Raw genomic sequence first — 27,933 nt, 5'->3', positions numbered from 1 at the left:
ATAAATAAGGTTTTGTTTTTTAGAATGGGATGGATAACAAGGAGTTTTACATTCATTAATAAAAGTAAAGAAGGGCTGGAGATTTAGTGGCACCGCGCCTGCCTTTTAAGCACAAGGTCCTGAGTTCGATCCCCAGTACCCCCTCCCCCCAAAAAAGTAAAGATAGAAAAAATAAGCTTTCATCTCATTATAGTTTTTCATTGAGTCTCCTTACAAAGCTAGTTTTTTCCTTTGGCATGCTCTTGTTTTTATTCATCTTCCCTCTTTTGCTTTCTTTTTGTCCTTCTGACCTGGCGGTAACATAATGGTACTTTTGTACTTTTATTTTCTACTAGGAAGGATAGAGTAGTTGATTTTTTATTTCCTTTAGTAAACATAGCTGCTCCTTTTGGAATCTGCTGGGGAAATTTTGAAAGCTAAGTTAGTATGTTGCTAACTAAGGAAACTCTGAACATTAGCTCTTTTTACTTGAGTTTATATTTTAGGCTTTGAGTCTTTTTGTATGTGTCATGTTTAGTCAGCTCTGTTGCTTTACATGCCCACTTTACGTAATGGACTGGTTTAAAGTTATATAGGAATAGTTAAGTGTGAATAAGTGTCCAGTTTATAATTAAGTCATATTCTTGTGTGTTTGTTTCCATTTTTCCTCCTGATAGTTTGGAATAAAGAGAAATTTAATTCCCCAAATAAATATTCTGTTTATGTTATGGTGAGCAAATTCTGAAGCCAAGCTATTATGATTCTAAGTAAATGTCATTTTTTTGCAGTAAATCTGCTTCTCCAATCTAAGTAGTTTATACAAAATTATTTAAGGCTATAAATGATAGCTGTATATCACCTTTGAAAAAATATATAAAAGTTAATTTTTATATGGTTTCTAGTGTTGTTTCTAAAGTTTGAATCTAAGCTCCATAGAGATAAGAGACTTTCTTCTTTTACTCCTGCTTCCAGTGCTTAGTATGATATCTGGCATGTATGCGTGCAGGAATTACTTGGATGGATGCATGCATGTATACATGGTTGGATGGATGTCAGACTACCTTTAAGCTCAAGTTGTTAAGGGTTATGGTATTGAATGACTAGAATTCCTAGAATAAGATGCAGTGTGTGGTGGTTTAAAGAATTGCTGGTTTAAAAATATGTTTAAAATAATTATTCTGCCTACTGTAGTCCAGTCAGGAGTCTTTTCTTTTTGAAACAACTCTGCAGCCCAGAAGGAGATCTGAGATGAAACCAGTAGGTCTCTGTGGGTTTTGATGACTGCCTTGGAGCGGGGTGGGGGCGGGGGGGGCTGTGCTGATAAATACTCAGATGTGATAAGTGAAAGTTTTAAGATGGCTTACAGTTTTCTATAATTACCTCTTCAGTGTCTTAACTTTAATATTAATGCTTTTTTTCTAGTTGAGCTGATAACATTTTCCTCCCAAATACTGCAGAGCTTTTAACACCCTCTGATTAGAAGTATTGCAGGAAGCAGCTTGCAAACATTGAAAAATACGTGAAATTTTAACAATAATCTTTTTTAGAGAGATTTGTAATTCAGATTCTCTAAAGTGAATTTTTATATTATATTTAATTTTAGTCAGTGTGACCTTAATTAAATGCCAGATACTGGAAAAATAACTAAGTCAATTGAAGGATACACAGAGAAATATTTTACATATCAGAAAAAATTATGTAGACACAAAGACATCTTTTTAGTATGTGATCTACTTGTAATGAACATTTTATATGAAATTCATCAGAAGCCAGAAATTAATTAAAATGTAAACTCCATATCTGTAAATTTACTGGGGAAAACTATTGTGATTCATAGCCAGAAATAGTAGACATGATTGGGTCCCAACATTTCTTGCTGTTTATTTATTTAGTGCTTGCCTTTTAAAATGTAATAAGAATTTTAAAAATGTAATAAGAATTAAAATCCATCCCACAAATTTCAGTTGATTTCTAATTTTTGTTGATTCCATTTGTGTTACATTTTATCGTGTAATTTTATGTACAAGCCAACATTGTTTTTGTTGCTGTATGTAGTCGGTGCTGTGACTTGTTTGTGCTCATCTCTGTTCTGTAGGCAACTTGCCACTCCCTACTGAATAAAGCTACAGTAAAAGAAAAAAAGGAAAACAAAAAATCAGTAAGTTTGGAGAACTTTTTACTAGCTGTTTCTTTCAAAGCAAACCAAAAAAATCTTTTGCTGTTTGTTAAGAACATCTTCACTTCAGTCTATTTGACCTTCACTGTAAAATCATTCTACTAATTCTGGCACAAAATAGCTTTCATTTCAATTAACCCTGGAATTAAGTTACATTGAAACATTCTCTGTGTTCCTTTGGTTTGATTTATCCCAAAGGCATATTGTGGGCAATATTGTTGGATATCTTGGTCTAATTTTACTGTCATTTAAAAAATTATAAATGAATGCAAAAGAAACTTAATTTCAAGGCATTAGGAAATGTTGACTGTCTTCATTCTTGCTTCTTGTTTGCAGGTCATGTGAATTGTTTCTTTTCCTATTGAAAGATTTTCTTAAGTTTCAGAAATATTTGGTGGGAAAGTGTCACTTTCTGTTGTTGTTGTTCTTTTTTTTTTTTCTACAGTGCTGGGGATTGAACCCAGGGCCTTGTGCATGCTTGGCAAGCACTCTATCAGAAAGTATCACTTTCTAAATGGAATCTAAAAGTTGCTAAATTTTATTTTTTATTCCTTGCATTTTTTATGTAAACAGTCTCAGCCAGAATTTAGAAGTTTGTGCTTAGGTTATAGAAATTCTAATGCAAAACAGCATTAGGATAACTTTACCCCAGTGAAAATCGGTATTAACTTAATGAGCCCATATTTTAGAGAAACACTTTATTTTGCAAACATACTGCCTGTTTCTACAAACTTGCCCCAGTTTAAAAGGAAGAAAATTATGATAATCATAATTACTTTTTCCAGTGAGTGGAATTTGTCCAACAATTTATCTTGCATTCATTTTAAATTTGCCGTTATCTGACAGTGTGACTTATCCTTATCTCACACTGAGTCCTGTCTTTGTAGAGATAGATGATTGTAGAGAAAGATGTAAGAAAATTTTTAGAAGTCAGTTTTCTTAAATGGAATAATTTGAAATGTAATGTTCATCTGGTTTTATTTTTCATTTGTTGTTTAAGTTTTGCATGTAATAAAGCTTTACATATAAATTTCTATTTTAAATTAAGTTCTAAATTAAAATTTAGAGATATTTACTTTTATTGTATCCATTCAAGATTTTCTTTTTAAGTAAAATAAATTTGGTCAGCTATGTGCAAATGAATGGATGGCCTTCTTGATTAATAAAACCATTTCCTTCTAATGCTTCAGCCTTCTAATTCTCATGTAGGCTTAACATAGTGCACACCATCACTGTTGAAATTAATTTATTGTTTCTAACACTTATTCAGTGTTACACTAATGCTGTGGTGTAGTATATCACATAATTTAAAAATCAGTTTTTCTTTGTTTCGCTAGAGCATGTTTTCTGGCCTTCCTAACATTGCTTTATTTACTAAGATTTTGTCTAACATTGTTCCTTGAAATGTTTTTGTTTCCTAGTAGAATTATTTTCAGAGTTTTTAAAAAGGATGTGGTAACACTAAGTTTTAGAATGTATTTCTTAGCACAGTTGATATGAGGTCCTCCTGGAAATAAGGGGAATTTAATTGATAATTTGAGATTTTTAGAGGACATTTCAAAGGATAAGATAGTATAGTCACTATAAGTTTAAAATGTCATTTTTTGGAGTTATTTGCCTAACAGAGTCTAATCTTTTAAGAGCAGCCTATCTTGCTTTTTTGGAGTATATATGTATCATGGGCTAGAATATATAAAATACAGAGAAAAGGTTCCAGCTTCTGGTATCTAGCTGTGTAGTAATATTACAGATAATTTTATTATTCTCAAACATAATGCATAATTACATTTACTTTAGAAGTTGCCTTCCTTACTCGGAGAATTTGCTATAATTAATCATTTATATAGGTGGTGATCCTCTTGCTATGTGCAGTGTATAACTGCAATTATTTACATTATGTAGTTTTGTTTTTACCAAAGGAAGTAAAGGGGATATTGGTTGATAACTGGTTTTAACACAAAGACTAGCCCTGTGTCAGCCTTAAAAGTCTTTTCAATCCAAATTAGATTTTTACACATTTGAAGAAAAAAGAGCAAAGCTGGGTACAATGCTGCACACCTGTAATCCCAACTGCTTGAGAAGCTGAGGCAGGGTTGCAAGTTCAAAGCCAGCCTGGACAACTTAGACCCTGTCCCAAAATTTAAAATAAGTTAGCTCAGTAGTAGAGTGCCCCTGGGTTCAATTCCTAGTATCAAAAAAAAGAAAGAAAGAAAGAAAGAAAGGCTTGAGGTAATATTACAGTGGTGTTAATTAGCGGTAAAAGAAATGAAAGGCAATTGTTCTATAAATTGATTCATGAAGCTTGTTTACAATATTCCTATTAATGCTATGTTTTCTCTGGTGTTCCAAAACTATATTGATTCCATCAGTGAAATACAAATTTATATGAAACATGAAATAATGTATGTTTCTGAGGTGGGGATACTTTAAGTTTTGACATGAATTTTTTTTGGGGGGGAGATGTGGAAAATGGTAAAAATATACTTTTTGCAAACTTAACAATATTTGGGAAATAATTCATCTAGACTTCCCTGAAATTCTGAGGCAGAGAGTTTTATTAAATATAAATCAGGCATCAATGTAACCGCACATTAAAAATTCTTATTTTTATTTATTGCTACCAGGGATCAAACTTGGGACCTTGCACTTGCGCAGAACCACTGGGCTAAATCCCTGGCCCTTAAAAGTTCTTTATCACAGAGAAAACCAGGAAATAGCTCTTTTTATTTGTGCATGTGTAAGGGGCTGCAGATGTAGTTCAGTGGTAGAGCACTTGCCTGACATACACAAGTCCCTGAGTTCAATCCCCAGTATGGAAAAAAAAGTGTGGGGTTTTATTGGGGGGAGAGGAATACCAAGGATTAAATTTAGGGCATTTGCACTGAGCTACATCTTCAGCCCATTTATTTATTTGTTGGTTGGTTGGTTGATGTTTTGAGACAGGGTTTAACTAAGTTGCTGAATTGCCCAGGCTAGGTTTGAACTTGCAGTCCTCCTGCCTCAGTCTCCCAGAGTTCTGGGGTTACAGTATGTGTCACCACATCGTGCTTCAAAAATTACATTTTAAAAGAGCTCTTTATATGCATATATTTTACTGATTTTTGTGAGACACTTTCATGGAAGGTTAATGTTTTATCAAATGGCTCTTTGAAAACGAAAACTGGCTTTTTGGTTTTTAAAAACTTTCAGGATTTTAATGGGTTAAACTGAATAGATTGCTATTTATTTTTAAACAATGTGCTTAAAATTAAATATGAGCAGTTTTGGGCTTTGGGAGTGTAGCTCAGTGATAAAATATGTGTTTAACATATACACAACCCAAGGTTTGATCCTCAGTACCCAAAAATCAAACAGAAAAAAAACCCTCTTGCTAAATCATTCCTTAAAAGACTTTCGATTCTTGTAGGTTTATCAATATCTTATTTAAGATTAAAATTTGGGATTACTAAAAGAAGTTCTCAATATCAGTGGTTATCCAGGAACATTATCTGATGAAATTATCTGATGACTTTTGTCTGTCTGAACACATACATTCTCTTTTCTAACTTTTTATGATATTTAAAAGAGGATCCTAGTCCCCCCAAAAGGTTAAATACTGTACTGGAATAGTAAAGGCATTTGCATTTCCATCTTAATTCTATATTTGAAACTGTAGTTCAGCTAAAAATAAACACTTCAGTTTTAAAGCCCTCTGCCAAAACAGATGTAAGCTCCTTTTACTTACATGTAAGGTGGTTCTTCATGCATTCATAAGCATGTAAAGGACTGTAATACAAAGAAACCTTCCTGAACTATGTAATGTGTAAGTCAGTGTAGGAATATATTACTTGAAATGTACCTCAGGTATCTCTTCTTTATAAAGATTTTCTTCACCTTAAATCATTTTCCAAAAATCTTAATTTTACTAGTTTCATATTAGAGATAATAAAAATTATTTTGAGATTATAGGCAGTAGATAAGAACACATACAAAATGTGAACTCCAGGAAGCACTAAATGGGATGGAATGAAGTAAAATAACCCTTTATTCCAGAGTTAGAGTCATTGCACCATGTAAATTCATGACAAGAAGTATTACTTTATTGAGGCCTGATGAAAAAAAGTGGAGTTATGTGAGATTATGCACATGAAGCCCATTTTTCTCACCCCATCCCCCATACTTTGAAGTATAGGTCTGTCCCTGCAGTCCCAGAGTACTAATAAGTGAACTGTGACAGCTTCACTGTTGGAGTCATCACTGCTTTAAACAACAGATAGCAACATCAGCCAAGAATAGTTGTAGAGATTAAAATGTTACATATATTCTTTAAAAATAAATGTCTGTGGCATATATAAAAATGTAAATTCTGGAATGATGCAATTTTTATGTTTCAAAAAGGAGGCCACTAGGAAGAGATGGGACTGAGCCACTTTTATGTTTTCCAATCTAATGTGCCTACTGCTTTATCATCATTGTAGAATGTTCTCTCAAGAGAAAGAAGGTAAATCTATTTTAGATACTGGGTTTGTGTTGCTTTTCAGAATGGGCAACCATTTCCTGAATACTTAATTTTTATTACTTGGCAGAATTATAAATTGAGGTAGACATTGGGGTTCTCTCTTCTGGTGGGATCCTTTCTTTTAGGTCCCCAAGAATTCTTATTCCTCCATGGTTAAAATAATAGGTATGTCCTTATATTATAAAGCATACTGGTGAAGAAAAGGAACTGGCAGTAACATTGACTGTAAGTAAGTTTTTCTCTCCCAGTAGGAAACTAAGAAAAATTCTTGTTTTGTATATGGCAAACATTTTTTTCTCAAAAAATTAAGTTGTTAATTGGTGCACAACAAAATGTAAAATATTTATTTTTAGCCATAGAACGTCTCAGAGGTATGGTGTTGAAAACATAGCTTTTCCCTTATAAAAGTTGACCATACTTAAATGTTGGTTAATCTTTGTAAAATGTGTTAACCTTTGTGTGAAATTGTGACTGCTTTCATTATTCATCAGATTTGCACTATAAACAGTGATGATAAGCTCTTTTTTCAGGTCTCTTCTATACTACTCATCTAGGAGGTTTTTAATTGTGCTTTAAAATGATACAAGATTAGAATTAAGGGTTAACTTTATTTTCTGGTGTTTGTGGAGAAGGAAGAAAATAAAAACATCATTCATATGAGGATTGATTGATTCAGAGGAGTTTTGTGTGTGTGTGAAGTTTGACCTTTGTACTCTTTGTTCCATTTCTTTATTTTAATTCAAACTGTATATTCAATTCTCAACTTTTTGTTTTTAGGTGGTTAGCCAGCGTTTCCCTCAGAACAGCATCGGTGCAGTAGGAAGTGCCATGTTCCTCAGATTTATTAATCCTGCCATTGTCTCACCATATGAAGCAGGGATTTTAGATAAAAAGCCACTACCTAGAATCGAAAGGGGCTTGAAGTTAATGTCAAAGGTGAATTATTTTGATAATCTAGCTATCTTAAATTTCTCTTCCAACTAGATTTTTAATTTTTCATACAATACCTTCTCTTAAATTTACTTTTGAAGTGCCCTATGATTTTCAGTTATGTGCATTTTACAAAATTTTGTTTGTATACAGAGGAATTTATTACACATGAGCCTGATAGGCATTATTATCATTGGAAAAATATTTTTAAAATGTCTTATCTTCTAAAGATTATTTCTTGTGTAATTATTCTGGACAGTTTGAGATGGAGACAGAAATATAAACTGTAGGGTTTTTTTAATTTAAAAAGATACTTAATTTTTAGTGTATTTTATACATGTAAACATATGTATACATAATTATAATATTTTTCTTTGGGAGAAATAGAAACAATACCTACAATAGCTTGTAGAACAAGGAATAATTGATTTTAACTCCCAGTAGAAATTGTATCAATAATAAGAAATTATTATTAAAAAATATATTATCTTTATGCAGTTTCCAGTTGATGGGCACTTGGGCTGTTTCCAAACTTTAGCTATTACAAATTGTGCCGCTGTAAACATGGGTGCACATATATTGCTGTGGTATGATTATTTTAATTCTTTGGGGAAGATACCCAGCAGAGGAATAGCTGGGTCAAATGGGACTCTAGCCCTAGTTCTTTGAAGTATCTCCATACTGATTTCCACAGTGGTTACACCAGTCTGCACTCCCACCAGCAATGGAGAAGGGTTCCTTTCTCTCCACACCCCCGCCAGCATTTGTTATTGGTTGATTTCTTGATAGCAGCCACTTTTTCTGGGGTGAGGTGGAATCTCAGTGTTGTTTTCATCTACATCTCTCGAATGACCAGTGATGTTGAACATTTTTTCATATATTTATTTGCTGCTTTTACTTCTTTGTCTGAGAAATGTCCGTTCATTTCAGATGCCCATTTTTGAATTGGGTCTTTCAATTTGGGGGGATCTGATTTTTTTCAATTCTTTATATATTCTAGATAGTAGACTTTTGTCTGAGGTACAGCTGTTAAAAATTTTTTCCCACGTTGTAGGTGGTTTTTCTATAAAATGGAGTACTACTCAGCCATAAAGAATGAGAAACTAGAGACATTTATAGCTAAATGGATGCATATTGAGGCCATACTCTTAAGTGAAATAAATAGGACACATGTGTAAATACCGAATAGTTTCTCTAGTGTGAGAAACTGAAAGTGTGAATAAGGATTAAAATGATTAAAACGAATAATTGATAATTTGAAATAGGAAAAGGTCCAAAGCTGTACAGGTGGTGGGAAGGGAAGGGGAAAGGGAAGAAGGGAAAGGAAAAATTGTGAGAAAAGAAAAAAAATAGAAATGAAATCTATGTAAATAGGGAAGGGTGGAGGGGGTGAAGGGCGCACAGGTAATGAGGAAAGAAATAAGAACCAAGATACATCATGTACAGGTACAAGCACCCAATGATAAATATAAATGTATTGTATACCTAAAATGTACCAATAAAGGAATTAAAAATATATGTATATTAAAGGCTGAAGCAGGTTGATAATGAATTCAAGAGCAGCCTGGGCATCATAGCAAGAGCCTATGTCAAAATAAAGTTGAAGTGGTTCTGGAAATGTAGTTTAGTGGTAAAGCACTTGCTTACCATGAGCAACCCCTGGGTTCAATCCCCAATGTTGGAAAAAGAAAAAAGAACATATTAATGTGTAGGTTTTATATAGTGAATAATCTGATTATAACCTTTGAATGTTTAGATACTTCAGAGTATTGCCAATCATGTTCTCTTCACAAAAGAAGAACATATGCGACCTTTTAATGATTTTGTGAAAAGCAACTTTGATGCTGCACGAAGGTAAGCAGCTTAATTTGCTTAGTTGCTGTTTGAATTAAGTATTTTCTATTTCACTTAAGTCCATGTACATGGCCTACATGAATTTCCTATGTAGGTTTTTTTCTCTTCCCTCTCTAGATTAAGAACATATTTTGTCTTATATAAAAGATGCCATGAAATAACTCCACATTTTTCATAATTTGGTGGTGGTTTCCACATTTGAAAACCAAGAGGGACTTTTAGTATATGTACTGAAATAAAGGACTTGAACAAGAAGAGGATTCCTTTTATTAAAAACTAATGTCAAACTGGTATAAAAATACATAATAGTGTATAATCAACATGTTTTTGGTGTTAAAGTGCTTTTGATACTTCCATTTGGAAGTGTATCTGAATTTAACAGTTGCTCTTTTGTAAATGGGTAAAATTTTGTTTATGAAAACCTGAACAACTGCTGAGACTTTCGTCATTTTAGAAATTATCTGCTAGACTTCCATGACCAACAATATTCACTCTTATGTCTGAGTTGTTGGTTTATCCATAAAGTAGGGATAATGCTTTATTCGCCTGAGTTGTTTTAAGAGAAACAAAGGAGATAATTTATGAGAAAGTGCTAGTCAGGGGCCAGGGATTTAGCTCAGTGGTGCTGCGCCTGCCTCGCAAGCACATCCTGAGTTCAGTCCCGGGTACCAAAAAATAAAAACAAAAAACCCCCCAAAAGTACTAGTCAGGCATGGTGGTGCACTACTGTAATCCCAGCACTTGGGAGGCTAAGTCAGGAAGATCCCTGTAAGTTCAAGGCCATTGTGAACTACACAGCAAGACCCTGTTTTCAACCCCCCCAAAAAAAAGAGAGCGGGGGGGGGGGAGAAAGGAAAGAAAAGGGAAATAGTTGGTAAACTTTTTTTTTTAATTCACGTTCTAGCAGATTACCCACAGAAAGTTAAGAAAACTAAGGTTCTGATTCTAGCTCTGACTGACAAACTGTAACTTTGAGGAGGTCTTTTCCTTTTCTGGGCCTCCATTCTTTTATCTGTAAGATGCTAGCTTTTTTCCCATTTTCATTCATCTAAATCTGTTGTTCTCTGACTTCAGAGCCCACTCTGAAGCTGAAATCAGATATCACAAACAGCAAACCAAGTTTCTTCTTGTCCTTCTTCCTTGGTTTAATGATAGTCATGTTGTGTGAACAAGCATCCGTACTTGTAACCTGTTACTTCACAAATTATATTATTATGCTTTTGTATAAATTTAATTCACACATCGGTATGAACGTATCTGTTGTTGAAAATTCTAATGGCTTTGCATTTTTAAAGGTTTTTCCTTGATATAGCATCAGATTGTCCCACAAGTGATGCCGTAAATCATAGTCTTTCCTTTATCAGTGATGGCAATGTGCTTGCTTTACATCGTCTGCTTTGGAACAATCAGGAAAAAATTGGCCAGTATCTTTCCAGCAACAGGTATGACTGCTCAGTCTTTGACACTTTCAGTTTAAATTGAAGTCATAAAATTATTGGTCAAGAATAGTGCATATATTAAAAAAAAGAATAGTCCATAGATATATGCAAAACATTAAGTCAAATTAAATGATCAGTAGGCCTACATAGGTGCTACTGATTTTTTTAATGTTAAGTTGATAAATCACAAATTAGACTTCTTGAATTTTTTCTTGTTTACAGATTGTCAAAGATAATGTGTGACAACACATAGAAGTTTAAATTTACTAAAGATCAAATGAGTATTGGCTTTTGAATTTGAAGAACAGTTAATTATTGGAAATTTAGTATTTAAAAAATTGCTAATGTTTAAATTCTATAAAAAGCCCATTTGGGATACTCTACACACACACACACACACACACACACACACACACACACACAGTTTTTTGAGGGCAAGGGTACTGGGCATGAAACTCAGAGCCTCACCTGTGCTAGGTGAGCATTATTGAACTATACACTTAGCCCACAACTAAAGCTTTTTATAGAAAGCACTCAGAAATTGAAAATTTTAATTTGGGAATTATTTCACTAGCTGTTTTTAGTTAAGGTCTCTTATAGCATAAATTATCTGCATCCTTTCTAGTTAAATCCTTTCTGGTTTATGTAGGATAGTAAGGGGCTCAAATTCCAATGTATGAGAAATATCCTTTCAAAGGTCAAATGAATCTAGATCAATTTTAAATGCCAATAAAAATGGTTTGCTCTGTGAGGCTGAGGCAGGAGGATAGCAAGTTCGAACCCAGCCTTGGCCACTTAACAAATAAGAGAAAGACTGTCTCAAATTTTTTAAAAAAGAAAGGGCTGAAGGATGTAACTCAGTGTGAATATTCTGGGATGTGAGGTCAGGAGGGCTTGTTCATTTGTGGGAAGGGTAGAAAGACTGTTAAACTAAGGCTAAGTAATTTGGGAGTTTAAAAGAGGGGACCTTTTAATCTTTTTTGAATTGTTAATGGATTGAAGTAGACAAGGGCATGACTGATGCATGCATTTAAATAGAAAAAGGAAGATCCATGAGACACCAAAATTAACTGTGGAGCTTTTAAATGCAGACATTTTTTCTTGATGTATTTTACATATGTATTCACAGTTTGATGCTGGAGAGGTTTTTTTTATTCCTTCAAATGAGCTTTTCAAAAAAAGTATGCACATTTTAAATATTTTTTAAAATATAGGTCTGGGAATGTAGCTCAATGGTAGAATCCTTGTGTAGCATGCACAAGGCCCCTGGGGTTTGATCCCCAAGGAAGGAAGAAGAAAGGAAAGCATTGTAGTGAGATCCATGTCTACCACCTAGCTCTAACATTAAATATTTTATTCTATATTACTTCAGATCTGTTAGATTTTATTTCTTGAGGGGGAAAATAAATATGTGTGTACACATATAAACACAAAACACATATTTAAAGCCTTCCTCTTAATAATCACATTTCCATATTTTTTCCTGAAGGTATATCTCCTTCCTAAGACTGGTGGGCAATGCTTCCTGGATGTATTTTTATGCTCTTCTACATATATATGTAACTGACAAAGGAAATTATAGATCTATATGACATAATTTTGTGTTTTAAAATTTTACAGGAACGAGAGTGAATATGGCCTCTTCATGCAACATTCTATTTAAGACTTAGATTTAGCTTATGTCATTTTTTCATTGGATGACTATCACTTTATTTTTGCATTCCCAAATTGATGGACATTTAGGCTTATTTCTAATTTTCCATTGTTATATGTTACCTAAATTTGTAACTGCTGGGTCTGGAATACACTTAGCCTCAACTTTAGTACATATTGCCAAATTGCTTCTCAAAACATGCATGCCAGTATACTCTTTGACCAGAATTGTGAGATAGTACTTCTTTACACACAGCCTCAATAAAGTTGGCATTATCATATTTAATCATTTTTTTGTCAGTTTGTTTTGTAAAAGTATTTTATGATTCTTACGTACTATTACATGTTTAATAGCTTTTGAAAATCAAATTTCCTTTTGTTAAATATGTCCATTTCCTAAATATTGGTTTCTCAAAAGGATTTTTACCCCCAAGAAAAAGATCAGAGTATTATTTTGCTTACTCATTAACTAACCATTAGGTGGTAATGGATTATAAATTTTATCTTTAAAATTGAATTTAAATTGAATGTAAATTTTATATTTTGGGAAATGGCCTTTTTTTTTTTTTTTTTGGTACGGTACCGGGGATCAAACTCAGGTCCTTGAGCTTGCACAGCAGGCGCCAAAGCCACTGAGCTAAATCCCCGGCCCAGTGGCCATATTTTTTAAATGTTTCATGTATACTTGTAATCGTTGAGGTCATTTTGGGACTATACAAATTTGCAGAGGCCATCAGTAAAAAGAAATCAACCACAATCTACAGAAATATATACTGCTAAATATGAATTGCTATTTTCTAAGTCATTTGCTGTATCTAGGGATCATAAAGCTGTTGGAAGAAGACCTTTCGATAAGATGGCAACACTTCTTGCATACCTTGGTCCTCCAGAGCACAAACCTGTGGCAGATACACATTGGTCAAGCCTTAATCTTACCAGTTCCAAGTTTGAGGAATTTATGACTAGGTAAAGCACAACCTTGAAGTGTGATGATTGCTTTCTTTTTGGTTGAGAAGCAAAGTTTACCTCCAAGCCACTTGTTAAATATGCTTTTATTTTTGATACAAGATTATCAGAAAAAGTGTAACTAGTAATAACATTGCCATGTTTTGGGATACATTTTTTTCTCCTACCCATATATTATTGAAATAATTAATTTTATATACTGATTTTTCTCATAAAAGCAATAATGTCTTATTAAATCATAGTTTATCATCTTACTTTGCAGTGATTTTATATTTAATACCTATAAGGTTATGTAGGCAACATTTTCATATTATAGTTAAGGAAAATGCAACTCAGCATGAATAACTTATTTGCCTAAGATTCCATACCTAATTCACATGTCTTTTGCTTTTAAGTGCAAAGCACTTAAACTTTCTACCACACTCTGCCATTTTTTGGAACCCTCCTAAAAATTGATGGTTTTAATTTTTTTTAGATCAAGGTTCAGAAAATATAGTATACTTTACTTCAGTATTGCCATAACATTTCTGTGGACATTCGTTTTGAATCTCATTTAGAGAGATTTAGTTTGTAAACTAAAAGATTCTCATTGTTAGATGCTTACCTTGATAATGTTACAGTAAAGGAAGTTTACGAAATTTTTTAAAGTATCTTTCCTAGTATTTTTACACTTAGTAAATGCTTTGTAATGGCTGAGTGTTTTGGTTGAGTGTTTTGTTTAATAGTATGTTGGTTGAATGTTTTGTGTAATAGTATGTGCCACAGACAGGGGGAAAAAAACAGAATCTGATATCCAGAAGTTAATTCACATTAAAGATTTGCATGTAACACACCTTACATTCTAAGTGTTTGTTATTAATCATACTACATATAGGTCATAATTTTGTATACAGGACTCTTAATTCATTGATAACTGGTAAAAATATATGAATACATAAAATAATTATGAATATATCACTCCTTTTCAACTTAATATTTAGCTCTATTAGATTTTTCTCAGTGTAACAAGTGTTTACTCTTATATAATTAAGAGAATATTTTCCACACAAAATTTTCAAATTGCCTAATTGAAATTATTATAAAAATATAAAACTTTTTTATTCAACACTACTGAGGATATTGCTACCACTCTTCCATTTTTCTAAGAAAATCTCTTTGTTACTTTTAGTCTTCTATGCTTCTGAAGACTAAATGCTCTAATGTATGTAATATACAACAGTATCTGGTGCATGTATATTTTTGTTCTCTTCTAAATTCCCACTGATGCTCTTTGAGACCCATTTTTCTTTTAAAAAAAAAGGAACAGCAGGGCATGGTGACAATCCTGCTGCCTCAGCCTCCTGAGTGCTTGGATTAGGCATGTAGCCCCACACCCAGCAGGATAGACTTTGAAAATAGATATTGCTAAAACTGAGTAAACATCTGGAAAAAGATTTTCATACCATTCATGAAGGTAAACTCCCATAAATCAAAGAAGAAAACATGAGCAATGGAAAGACTTTCTGATCCATTCAGAAATCCATAAACCAGAAAAGAAAAAGTTAATAAACAGAACTCAGAAAAAACGAATAAATGAAATTCAAAAAACTCATTTTGAACAAAATACCATGAGTGTAAACAATCCTGTGTTCAATGTCCTTATTCATTAGTTTTCTTAGGATAGTCCTAAAAATGTGTGGTCCAAAGGATAACACCTTGAAATTTGTGGTATATATTGCCACATTGGTCTTGAGAAAGCCCATTGCTTTTAAAATATTTTGTCATTTTTATGTTTTATTATTGATTCAATCATAGATTATTTGTACACACTCTGGGAACTACATAAAGTGTCTGATTTACTCTGTTCTTTTTTCTTTTAGGCATCAGGTACATGAAAAAGAAGAGTTTAAAGCTTTGAAAACATTAAGTATTTTCTACCAAGCTGGCACTTCTAAAGCTGGGAATCCCATTTTTTATTATGTTGCACGGAGGTAAGAAATAATATCTTCTGGTGTCACTTGACAGAATTTTTAAATGACAGCAAATGTAGGAAGATGGCAGATTTGATTTTTTTTTCCAAGTAATAGGAGTTGAAAGCAAGTTTGCTGAATATACAGCTGGATGGTATACAGGCATCCTATCTTAAAGTGTTGTTCCGTGTATTAAGAACTGCTTTTCAGATTGCATTTCAGGACATTGGATTTCATATTGACTTGTCTTTCCTACATCAATTTTTTTCAGTACTGTCTACAATGGATTAATTACCAAGAGTGAAAAATTGCTAGGTGTGCTGGCATATTTTTGTAATCCCAGCTACGTAGGAGACTGAGGCGAGAGGATTGCAATTTTGAGGCCAGCCTGGACATCAAGACCCTGTTTTAATTTTTTGTTTTGTTTTATTTTTTTGAGATAGCATCCCACTATGTAGTTCAGGCTAGCCTCAAACTTGGGACAATCTTCCTGCCTCAGCCTCCTGAAGGCTGAGATTATAGGCATGTATCACCACACCCAGCCCTGTTTTCAAAACTGAAAAAAATCACAAAGAATCCTTTGTTTTCAGATATATTGTGATTTAATAATATCTACAACATGATAATTAGGAAATTTTTTTAAAGAAGAAGAAATAAAACTTAGCCCATTCCTAAGAACCTTTAGTCATATGCTGTGTAAAGCTGCATCAGGGTGAATTAGAAAATAATTCAGAGGAGCTGTGGTTCTCAGTAAAGATGGCATAAGGGACAGTATGGAAAATAGACTGTGTTTGTTCATATTGTCTCAGTCAGGGCTACTTCCTAGTAGAAAGCCTTCTGGAAATGCTATGAGAACCTCCTCATGGTAGTTATAATGCTTGCCTTGCTTTTCCTACCATCTGTCTTTTGTTCCTTCCTCATTCTGCCTGCCTTTTGATAATTTATGTTGGCATTATTTGATCAGTTTTACTTCTTCCCATTTAGGCCGCCATAAATTCATGGCAATTGAACCTTTGAGGCAGTGTGATTTAACACAGAGACCACAGACTTGAGAAACTTAAGGACTGTGTTTAACCTTAGTCATGCTATTCATGCGCTATAGGACTTGATCTTTCTGAGTTTCCTGAATTTAACAGAAATTGAGGTGTTATGTTAGTAGACTTAGTCATAGGTGGTAAAAGCTTGGCAATAGGGGTCAGGGATTTAGCTCAGTGGTTCTGCTGCCCGCCTCACAAGCACAAGGTCTGGAGTTCAATCCCTGGTACCAAAAACAAAAAGTGATGAAAAGCTTGGGCAATAGGTAAGAAATGAAGTAGAGAAATAGCGAGACAGGGTGAAGAAAGAAAGGTGGAAGGTGGGAAGTTTGTTTAATTAGATAATTCAAGTAGCAAGACTCAAGATGTCTGAAGAACTGAGGGATTAGGGAATCAAAAAGTTACAGAAAATTGCCCCTCAGTGACTCTGAGTAACATCTCACCTTTCCATGAAAATCCTCTTGGCATCTCTCATTTTAGTTACTATTTCTAAATTGCCTAAAATAATTTTAAGTTTCTTTTGCAGTTGAGATGAACCATGTTTGTATTCCATATTTAACCTTTAATACACAAGGTTATTTTGACTTTATTTTGTCTAAGTAATTTAAATACAAACGTGGTGAGGGAAGGAGGGGGATGTATACCCCAACTCCCAATCTCATTTGGATTCTTGGTAGTTTACAGGTAGCAAAGATTTCTAGAAAATATAAAAGGTGGGTTTTTTTCTTCAGAATCAAAAACTGTAAGTTTGTGTTCCTTCACTGTGCTGGTCTAGCAAAGGCAAAAAGAAAGCAGGATGGGCCTGATGCAGACCCCTTACTGAGATTAAATCAGTGGGGTCTCCATAGGTATATACTATATCTACTGTATGTCTTTAACTCTTTTGAGAAGGTACCTAGAAAGAGAATACCTGGGTAAAATGGAATTTCTAGTTGTAATTTTTTAGGAATCTCCATATTGATTTCCACAGTGGTTGTACCAGTTTACACTCCCACCAACAATGTGTGGAAATATCTTCTGAAAACCATTTTTTCCCCACTACTTTGCTGCATTTCTCAGTATCTCTTACTTATACTATTGCATTCTCCTTGTCTCCCTAATTCCCAGATGACTACTTCTGGGTCATCAGTATTTTCCAGTACTATTCTAATCTTGTCTTTCCTGTTGATTTTCCCATATAAAGTCCAAGTTCTATAGTTACATATGTATGATGCTTCATAATTGGCCTAATTTACTTTTCTAAACTATTCTCTGCCATATGCTTATATACTATTGCCCTGTAGTGGTAAAGGACAATTGTGGTAGTATTGTTTATAGCGGGGGGGAAAAATATAATTTTCAAAAGGGCAGTTAGTGAATAATTGATAAATCTACATTATGGAATAATGCAGTGTGTTAAATTTATTTTCCTTGTTACAAGTGACAGAACGAAATGTAAATGTGTATAAAACAGAAAGAGACTTTATTGGTACGTGTACCTAAGATGATCAAGAGATCTGCTACCTTATTGCATGATAGATGCAATTGCTTCTTTTTTTTTTTTGGTACCGGGGCTCGAACTCAGGTCCTTGCGGTTGCAAGACAGGCGGCATAACCACTGAGCTAAATCCCCAGCCCGGATGATAGATGCAATTGCATTGAACAGTATTATCTGGAGAGCGTGTCTTCTCTGGTTCTTGGCTCTCCTTCCTTCATGTGGCTTTATTCTCAATGTCCCTAGGCTGTAGCCAACAGTTTGTGTTCTCCTACCTTAACAACTCCTAAAAAAAAATACGTCTCAGAAGAAGTGAGAGGTCTTGCTGGCCTAGCTGAGTCACATGTCAGTTTCTGAGGCAACCACTATAGCATGGGGAGGGGTGCAAGTAGCATTTCTTGGATATCTAGGCCTGGATTGTATGCCTACCCCAAAACTCAGTGGTGAAACCAGCCATACTTGAATTGCATGAACTGAAAGGCAAGTATGAGGGCAGGGTTTCCTAAAGGAGAATTGGGTTGGCAGTACAAAAATGAGGAAAAATGAATGCTGGGAAGGTAGGAATAGCAGAAGTTCTCTACATTCAACTCCCCCATCCACCCACCCAGTACCAGGGATTGAATTCAGGACCTTGCTCTTGTGAGGCAGGCACAGTGCCACTGAGCTAAATCCCCAGCCCTCTATATGCAGCTTTTAAAAGACCCAGAAAGGGCTGGGAATGTAGCTAGTGGTCGAGTTCTTGCTTAGAGAGTATAGGGTCTTGGGATCAGTCCTCATTACTGCAAAAAAAAATTTTTTTTAAATAAAAAATAAAAATTGCTCACATTGCTTATTTCAGGGGAGTGAGTATACGCTAGAAGGAGGTAACCAACCAATTATATTTCTGTTACATGCCTCTATGTTGTTGGTGTGTTTTTTGAGGATTTTATTATTTTTAAATAAATTTTATTGTATTTTATCCCATTCCTCCCACAAGCCCCCTCCCTTCCCTGTGGACAAAAGCTTTGTTTCCATTTTTTCCTTCTATTTTTTCCTTTTTTCTTGTCCTTTCCTTCCTTTCTTCTTCCTTCCTCCCTTGTTCCCCTTCCCATTTCCCAACATCCCTTATGTTGTTTAATTGTTGCCAGCAGCATACATTATTTTTGTAAGAATAATTAAAAATTCAGAATCCAGCTGTGAATTTTGCTCAGTGGCACCACACCTGCTTTGCAAGCTCAAGGTCCTGAGTTCAGTCCCCGGTACCAGAAAAAAAAAGTCTAAATCTGAAGGTTACAATGAAGAGTTTTCCTCTTCGGAGTGTTATGGTATTCAACAATTAATTTTTTGTAGTATTAATAATTATAATAGCTGACATTTCATTTCCTGGGTGCTTTTCTCTATGTCAGACAAACTGTGCATATTACATAAGTTCTCATGTAATCCTCACAGTAACCTTCTCAGGTAGTATCATTAACAGTAACTGACATGCATAAACTGAAACCCAAGCATAGCTATCAGAGTGAGCTGGAGAATTAAATAAATCCCAGCTCCCACCAGCCTGCCAAATCAAGGTCTCAGGTTCAAGAATTCAACAGGCACCTCAGATGATTCATTTGTAGTCAGTTTATTATTGAAGTTTGTTTGGGAATCCCTCAGAGTCATATATTTAACCCCTTATAGCATAGCTAGTAAAAATCAGAACTGGTGTCACACTTGGAAGGCTGAGGTAGAAAGATTACTGTTGAGTTCAAGGCCAGCCTGATCTACATAGTTGGAGGCCAGCCTGAACTACATAATAAGAGCCTGTCTCAAAAAACAAAACAAAGAATCAGAACTGGATCCAAACCTAAGCCAGAGCCTCTAATGACTGAACTATTCATAACATAGTCTCTTAGGTACTAAATTCTTTGGGTTAAATCATCCTTTGTAGATAAGCATGAAAATCGTACCAGTAGTTTATGAGACATGTTTCTGTGGGGAAAATGAGTTCTGAATTCCAAGGATCTGATTTTCAAATGATCCTATGGAATGCAAGACAGGGTTTACTAAAGTAAAATAATCTTATCATTGGAGTAAAAACATTATGCATTAGAAAGTTTAACAGATTGGCAACTTTTTTAGTGGAATGTCATATAACACATTCATGAAATACGGTAATACAGATGAGTGTATTGTTTTGTAAAGTTCTACCATTTCTCTTTACCAAATTAGCACTTTTTGTGCTATAAATTTTAAAAAAAAACTTCCCCCACACCATTGCTTATCCCCCTCCTTTACCCTGTGTAATTTTTTTCTCTTATGGTTTTAATATAAACATTTGAGTTTCAGGGTTACAAACACTAAAAAGGCAAATGTGGTATTTTGCTTATTTTGGCATTTAATAGGGTAGTGCACACTTTTTCTCTTTTAAGGAAGGAAGCTACCATTTTAAGGTAATATTTAAACTTGCCTAAAATTTGCAAACAACCAAATTATACTAGGATACTGGTAATTCAAGTAGAAAGTTGAAATTATTTACTCTCCTAATGTGCTTGTTGTTCAGCAGATAATAGAACTGAGATAAAAATGCAGCCAATTCAAGTTTATTTCAGCCTGAGTACACAAAAAACAGCAAAAATATTACATAGAAAAGAAAGTGAATGTTAAGCTTTGGATTGAGTATTATGCTCCCATTTGTCACAGTCTTTGTAGTCATATTTCTGGCTGTCACTGAGGTCACTGTTGATTTCAGAGGTGTCTTGTAACTTGAGGTCATCGTGGAAGTCAGAGTCATCCTGGCATTCACTGCTGTTGTGAGTCTTGGCCTGTCAGATTTGAAGGTAGAACTTGCCTTGGTCCCGGGATTTAGGCTCGTCCTGGAATTCAGATTCATGCTGGTACTGAAGACTTCCTCAGACCTTGAGGTTGTTGATGTTGAAATTGTTCCCAAAATGTGAACAAACACGAGGAGCAGACTGATGATGAATGATAGCTTGAACATCATTTTCCTCTGTGTTAAAACAATTATGTAAATTTAATCTTACATTTGGGTCACAAAAAGGCAAGCATATACCCTTGATTATGTTTAGGACCTTCATGTTATGTAAATGTGTCTTTTCATTGTTATTAGTGAGCAAATAAAAATCTTCTCAGTATCTGCTAAATGTAAGATTTTTCTATCTAGGGTCACCAACTTAAGGCATTATCAATTGAAAGACTAAAACAGAGCTTAATTTGATTTTTCTACTTTAATAAAAGGAAAAAATTAATGTCTATACAATAAGTATAGGGGCTTAAGATCAATACACAAAATAGGGTAGGGGCAAATGATGATAGACAGTTCTGGAGAGTAGAGTAACAAAATAAGTAATGAAACAAATACTGGCTTTCTTTAACTTTCTCATGACTTTTATTCCAACAATTTAAGAGTTAAGTGTAGATCACAAATTAAGATACTCTAAATGTTTATACCAAAGATTAAAATAGGTTAAATGATTGCTTTAATGCTAGGGTTTCCTCATTTTCCCTCTTTAAAACAGCTTTTAGAGAATCTCATAGCTTTAAAATAGAAATTTAAAATTGATCAGAATTAGTCCTTTCATTATATAACCGACCACACACCAGGGTCTATGCTTTCCATGACAGTGCATATCCAAAAATGACCAGAACTAGATCTTGAATCTGAGTTTAGTCTGGTGTTCTTTTCTAGATGTGGACTGCAAAGACAGTTTATTAATATAGTAAATTATTTTTAAAATAAGCCTAATTTTCTTTTTGCCTGTATTCAGGTCTAATGGCTTGCCACATCTGAGATAATTCAACTAGTACATGCTTGACATGATTAAATATTATAATCTTTTTAATTTAAAAGCTCAAACTTTAAATTTAGAAATCTAGTGTATACTAGAAGTTACATTTGGCTCCATTACATAATTGAGAAAATTTCACATTATTATTACCTTTTGATTTTGAAGATTGAGAATTCAGCCTTTCTCTAGTGTTGTAGAAAATCAGATTCTGACCAGAAATCTGATTTCTCATTCACTACATGCTATTTAAATATAATTAGGAGGCAGTCACGTGTTTTAAACTTGACCTGCCATTTGTTCTTTGGAGTTAACCAACTGAATGTTTTCCAGACAACTGGTGTAAACTGTAAACTGGACTTTGGCAGAGATTAAGGAATTCAAATAGTCTTTCTAAAATCTACTCACTTATTTTAAAAATCCAGCAAGTAACATTTTGGTATTCCTCTTATCTATACATTATATATTAATGAATTTTTTCACTGGGTTAACTCTGCTTGGATAAATAAACTTTCTTTCAGATGTGATTATCATGACTGAGAATCAAGTAAATATGTTAAAAATAGGTGCCTCTTTCTTTTCCCCTGAAAAGCACCTGTGTTTTGTTTATAGGGTAGTTTCTAGCCATGGATATTTTGAAGTTTTAAAAATAATTTAAGAATATTACATTCTAGTAGTTTACTTTTTGGTAAATAAAGTAGTGTTTAAGAAAAGAAACTGTATCTATATGAAATTTAAGAACTATATATGAAAGTGATAGTTTCATGCTGAGTTTCTAAAGATTTATGTCTTGGTATTATTTTGTTTTTTAATAAACCACTTACCTTGAAGATATTAAGTTAATTATTTAAAAGAATTTTGTTTTTTGTTCAGTTCCTTTCCTTGATACCCAGTATACAAGGAAGTTAAGCTGTTTTCAAAACACTGGCCAGCACTTTCTAAGTGTTGCAGAGCTGTGAACAATGGTGTTAGCATACAAGGAAATTGCTACATAAATGGCAAAAGCACAAGTCAGTACATGTTCCTCAGTTGTTTTACTTGGCTATGAAGATTCTTTTTTTCTGAACAAATGAATAAAATAAATGTGCTGAATCTTAATTTATATAACACATATAATAACCTCACTTAGGTGGAGATTAGTGTGGTCAGACCTAAGAAATAAACAAAGAAGCCTCTTGGCAACCCAGAAGAAATATTCTAAATGAGAGTAAGCACGAGAGTTTGGTACTATGCTTTATTTACTTTCTTCCTCTTAGGGGTGATATAGTTGATATTAATAGTAATATTTTGGCCTGGAGCTATGATTTATTTTGATTTTCTGATCCTGACCTTTCAAGTACTAGACTTATACAACTCTTTATTGTGCCTCCAATAACTCTCACCTTATTTAAAAGTAAGTATTTTCTTATTACTATTCTTGGGTCCAGATGTATTCTTCTCTTCATCTCTTAGTTACATCATCACTAGCCAAATGGCTCTCTAACTGTGTATTTTTCATTATCTTCTCTTTCTTACTGATCTGAAGCTCCCTAGGTCTTTTTGATGTTGATTAAGTAAAATTTAAAATTCTCAAGTTTCCAGCACTCAGATGCTACCAAACAAAAATCACTTGCCATTGCCCAGGCCTTTAAAGATATCCCATTGTATCTTCATGCAGCCCTTTTCTTCTACCCAAAGCACTTTCTTTCCTTGTTCAAAATTCTGTCCTACCATGGAAGTCTCACTCTGATGTTAGCATCTTTTAGGTAAGCCTTCCCTAATTCTACATTTCAGAATCAGTCATTTTAGGGCTTTCTTAAATCTTTTTTTCATCATATTCTGGCATTCTGGTCATGAGGCACCACCTCTTATTCTTTGTATTCCTTCTGTCTTCTAGCATAGTGTTTCTAAAGCATAGGACATAATAAATTGAAATTCATTGAAAATCCTCCAATTTCTTCTTGTCTAAGGGCCGATACCATTAATGATGCCTAACATAAGAGACATTTGGTCATTAGCACTTTTCCTTGCATCATAAACATAAATCTGGAAGTCATAAGCCTGCATCTAAAATCCCATCTCTACTTCCTGGCTACTATTTTTGTGGATCAAATCCACATTCATAATCCATTATCTACAATTCTGAAATTGCAAATCCTCTGAAAAACTAAAGTTGTGTCTAAATAAGTTTGGCACCAAAATTTATTTGGAACAAATTATACTTGGGTTGGTATGAGGTTTTTCACTCTTTATTCTTATAATGTTTATTTGTTGCACTCAGTGTGAACATTGTTTCACTGGAGAAATATTAATGTCAATTATGAGATGCTGTCTCAGTTCCCTTGGGGTCTTACACACTACATAAAAGGCATATACTTATATTTGTGCTTCTTCTTCTGGGCACATCACCATACCACTTAGCATCCTTGTAGTTAGCAGTCCCTTGTTACTGAGTTCTGGTGGTTGCAGTGATGTTTATCACTTCTAGGCCTGGTGTATTAACTTTGCACCAGTCATCCATTCTTGCTTTCTTCTGTTACTCCCTACTGTCTACTAGAAACAAAAGGTTCAGCAGAGGGATCTCTAAGAGCCAAGAAGACGGTACTGTTGGTTGGGCATGGTGGCACATGCCTATAATCCCAGCACTCGGGAAGCTGAGGGAGTAGGATCGCTCCGAATTTGAGGCCAGCCTGGGCTACATAGCGAGACCCTGTTTTAAAACAAAACAAAACAACAAAAAAGGTAGAACCACTAGACAACGTAAGTAAAAAATAAACTTTTGTTGTCTTAGCCAGTGATATTTTGGTGTTACTTGTGACAGAAATTAGTCTGCACTATTGCAATATGCACTATTGTCTTCCTAAAATCTCAACTCTTTCTAAAAGCTGAACAATTCTGAATTCAGAAATATCTTTCCCTAAGAGTTTCAAATAAGAGTTTATAGCCATACCACATTTGTAGATTTATTGTGTTAATTGTAATATTTCTGTGGCATTTATTAAAATCCTTAACATATGGTAAATGGAAGCCATGGTTTGTTATAAAAATCTGGTAAATCTAAATTTCTTGTATTTAGAACTGAGGTTTGGAGAATAGTAAGCAATTATAAGAACAGTATCTTTATATATTTAAATTTCCTTCAAATGACCTGTTTAGACATGTTTCTAGAGAGCTGTTTATCTGCCTTTACATATGATTATTCTAAAACTAAGAAAATGGAGAAAAATAATCTAATTAACAGAATCATCTGAATGATCGTTTTGGGGGTTTTTTTGTTTTTTTGAGACAGTCTCACTATGTAGTTCAGGCTGACCTTGAACTCACTATGTAGCCCAGGCTGGCCTCAAACTCAGGGCAGTTCTCCTGCCTCAGCCTCCTAAGTGCTGGGATTATAGGCAGGTGCTACCATGCCCTGCTTGTGGACAATTACCTTTTTTTTGGTACCAGGGATTGAACTCGGGTCCTTGAGCTTGCAAGGCAGGTGGCGTAACCACTGAGCTAAATCCCCAGCCCCTGGACAATTACTTTTTAAGAGATGATTTGGAAGCTTCCTGAGATGGTATATGCAAAAATATACAGAAAGACAGGCTGTTGTTATGTCAAACTTAAACCTGATAACCTGTACAGAAAGTATCATTTTCTTCTACAATAAAATATCAGCTTCTTCATTTTAGAAATCTCATACAGGAAAAGGAACATCCCTTAGTTACAAAACACATGTTCTAAGGCAAGTGCCCATCTTTGAGCAAGTTTGTTTTCTAATGGTGTAATACTGTAAGTCACTTGTCTGATTTTAGGTTGTCACTTATTTTTCATAATCAGAAATGGCTTAACTTTGAAGAAGATGCTGTCCTCCTGTTTTCTTCTCTTGATATCCTCATCTGCCTTAAGTTTTAAATAGAAGCATTAGCGTCATCCTTCACTTTTCCTTGCTCTTACTACATACATCTGATGAGTCATTAAGTCTTGTTGATTCTGCTTAAGGGATTTTTTAATACTTTACCCTCATACAGCAGGCTCAGGTGAGAGAGTCATTCATTTTCCAAGCTGGAGTTGGCAAACTTTTTTGTGAAGGACCAGATAGTCAGTGTAAGAACCATTTTTAGCTTACAGGATATCGTCAGTGGGCTATAGTTTGCTGACCTCTGGCCGAGGCTGTTGCCTTAACCCCTCCATCTTCCACATTTCTATTAGAATGATTTCGCTATAATATGAACATGTCACTTCCAGATAAAACCTCTTTCTGTACTCCTGTTAAATTTTTATGCTTAAGGCATTTATATACCATGTTTAGGATTTTTGCCATTTCTTCCTATGTTATTTTCTCAAAAATTTTATGACTTTTCTTTAAAGGAAAATTTGTATTATGAATGAGAGTTAATATTGATTACCATAACTAGAAAATCAGTAAACAAAAGGTAACAATAAAAAGAAATGTAGAAATACTAAATGCTTATTTCATATACCATACAATCACGTATATACCACACTTCAAAAAACCTGTGGTTTGTAAGATAAACCCTCTGTTCTCTAGCATTTCATATAAGTCTCTTCGTAAATTATTACACTGCTCACCTTACTTGCAAGATTGCTCAGCTAAAACAGAACATAGGAAGTTATTTTGGTAAGATTCTGGCCTTAAACTCTAGCAGTCTACTGGTGCTGATTCCAAATAAACCTGGTGTGCTTTTGGGCTATTCTCAGGAAAGTATTTCACTGATAGGCTGCGGAATGCATTGTCAGGGCAGTTGTGCAGAAGACTCTAGAGCAGTGATAGTGAGCCTTTTAGAGCTTTCAATGATACAGACAGCCCACTGCGGCATGCGTGCCATAGGTTTGCCACCAGTGCTCTGAAGGCTGGCGAAAGCTATGAAATCTTCCCAGAAATCTCCAAATGCCAAGTGAGCATTCTATATACATTACCTCTACTGTAGCGGTAGAAAAATAGTCTTAAAACCATTTGTTTCAATTGGTTATTTAAACTTAATAACAGAACACTGGTTAACCATCGTAGTGTACAGTAGCACCTGTAGAAGGGTGCTGCAGACTTGATGCTAAGTGCCTCACCTTATGTTCCAGCCATGCCGACCATCTCACCATTTTTCCTCCCCTGCCCTGCCCTGCCATTGTGCCATGCTCTTCCTTTAACATAGTGCAGACTCCACTGTTGATTCAAGGCCTATCTCAGTAACCTGACTATGACTTCTCTAGGCAAGTTAAAAAAACAAAAGTTTTATTTAGATATAATTCACATGTTATAAATTTACTCTTTAATGGGTATACTTTAATGGGTTTTAGCATATTCAGAGTTGGTGTTTGTCACCATTATCTTATTTCAGATATTTTCCTTACCCCAAAATAAACCCATTAGCAGTCACTCCCCTTTCATCTAACTTCCCCAGCACCCTGCAGCTGTTAATCTATTTTGTCTCTATGGATCACACACTAGGTGTTCATATAAATGGAATCATACATATGTGCTCCTTTGTAACTGACTTTTTATACTTTACATAATATTTTAACTAGCTTATTCTACTTTACATAATATTTTCAAGGTTCATTTATCTTGTAACAGTATTAGAACTTCCTTTTCATAGCTGAACAATATTCCTTTGTGTGGATGGATATACCACATTTTGTCTATTTCCCTGTTAATGGACATTACTTCCATTTTTGGCTGTTATGAATAGTGCTGCTATGAACATTTCTGTATGAGTTTTTGTGTAGACCTATGCTTTCCTTTTTTCAGATATATGCCCAGGAATAGAATCCCTGGGACCCACAGTAACTCAAAAGTTTTACTTGAGGAATTGCCTATGTTCCAAAGTGGCTACATCAATTTACTTTCTGACTAGCACTGTAGGAGAGTTCTAGTTTTGTCATATCCTCATCCAATTTTTCATATCGTCTGTCTGTTTAGACAAATTTTGATAAATCACTCCTATACTAAACCGTAGCAGATTCTATTACTATTTAACAATGATCATGTTGGAATATTGTTTTTCTGTTGACCCATTTGACTTTAAGCTTCTAGGTTTTAGATATCTTTTATCTGGACACACAGAAATTCCAGCATACTATGTGATATTTCATAGGTCTCTTAATAAATGAACTAAGGTTTAATTACTATATATGCATTCAGTGATAGTATTTTATTTTTATTTTTTAAATTTTTATTAGCACATGTTTGCAATACATAATCATTTTAATTTTAGACACATAATTGTTGCTTAAAGGC

The 27,933-nt window shown here is 34.3% G+C and overlaps 1 protein-coding gene and 1 long non-coding RNA gene across 11 annotated transcripts in view; one reads left to right on the top strand and one right to left on the bottom strand.

Annotated features, from left to right (window-relative positions):
* The window catches only part of Nf1 (neurofibromin 1), a 285,217-nt gene that overhangs the window by 173,325 nt on the left and 83,959 nt on the right, over positions 1–27,933 (top strand). For 7 of the 10 annotated variants that reach the window (XM_087191932.1, XM_021248915.2, XM_021248916.2 and 4 more), the window contains 6 exons: positions 2,075–2,137; positions 7,431–7,589; positions 9,340–9,437; positions 10,733–10,879; positions 13,349–13,495; positions 15,355–15,465. In XM_087191932.1, coding sequence (XP_087048058.1) covers positions 2,075–2,137; positions 7,431–7,589; positions 9,340–9,437; positions 10,733–10,879; positions 13,349–13,495; positions 15,355–15,465 — 725 coding nt within the window. The remainder of the gene's footprint in view (positions 1–2,074; positions 2,138–7,430; positions 7,590–9,339; positions 9,438–10,732; positions 10,880–13,348; positions 13,496–15,354; positions 15,466–27,933) is intronic. The other 3 variants (XM_021248918.2, XM_087191930.1, XM_087191933.1) reach the window with 2 other exon arrangements.
* Positions 20,498–22,123, bottom strand: LOC106008238 (uncharacterized). Its single transcript, XR_001182688.2, has 2 exons — positions 21,870–22,123; positions 20,498–20,920 (listed from the first exon to the last, which is right to left on the bottom strand). It is a non-coding gene; the product is annotated as an uncharacterized LOC106008238 (long non-coding RNA).

This window comes from Heterocephalus glaber, unplaced genomic scaffold, assembly GCF_053883595.1.
Source record: "Heterocephalus glaber isolate CG9 unplaced genomic scaffold, H.glaber_assembly_v1.0 deba00001564, whole genome shotgun sequence".
NCBI classification, from domain to species: domain Eukaryota; kingdom Metazoa; phylum Chordata; class Mammalia; order Rodentia; family Bathyergidae; genus Heterocephalus; species Heterocephalus glaber.
The sequence above is the reverse complement of the archived record's forward strand: the minus strand, read 5'-3'. Positions and strand labels throughout refer to the sequence as shown.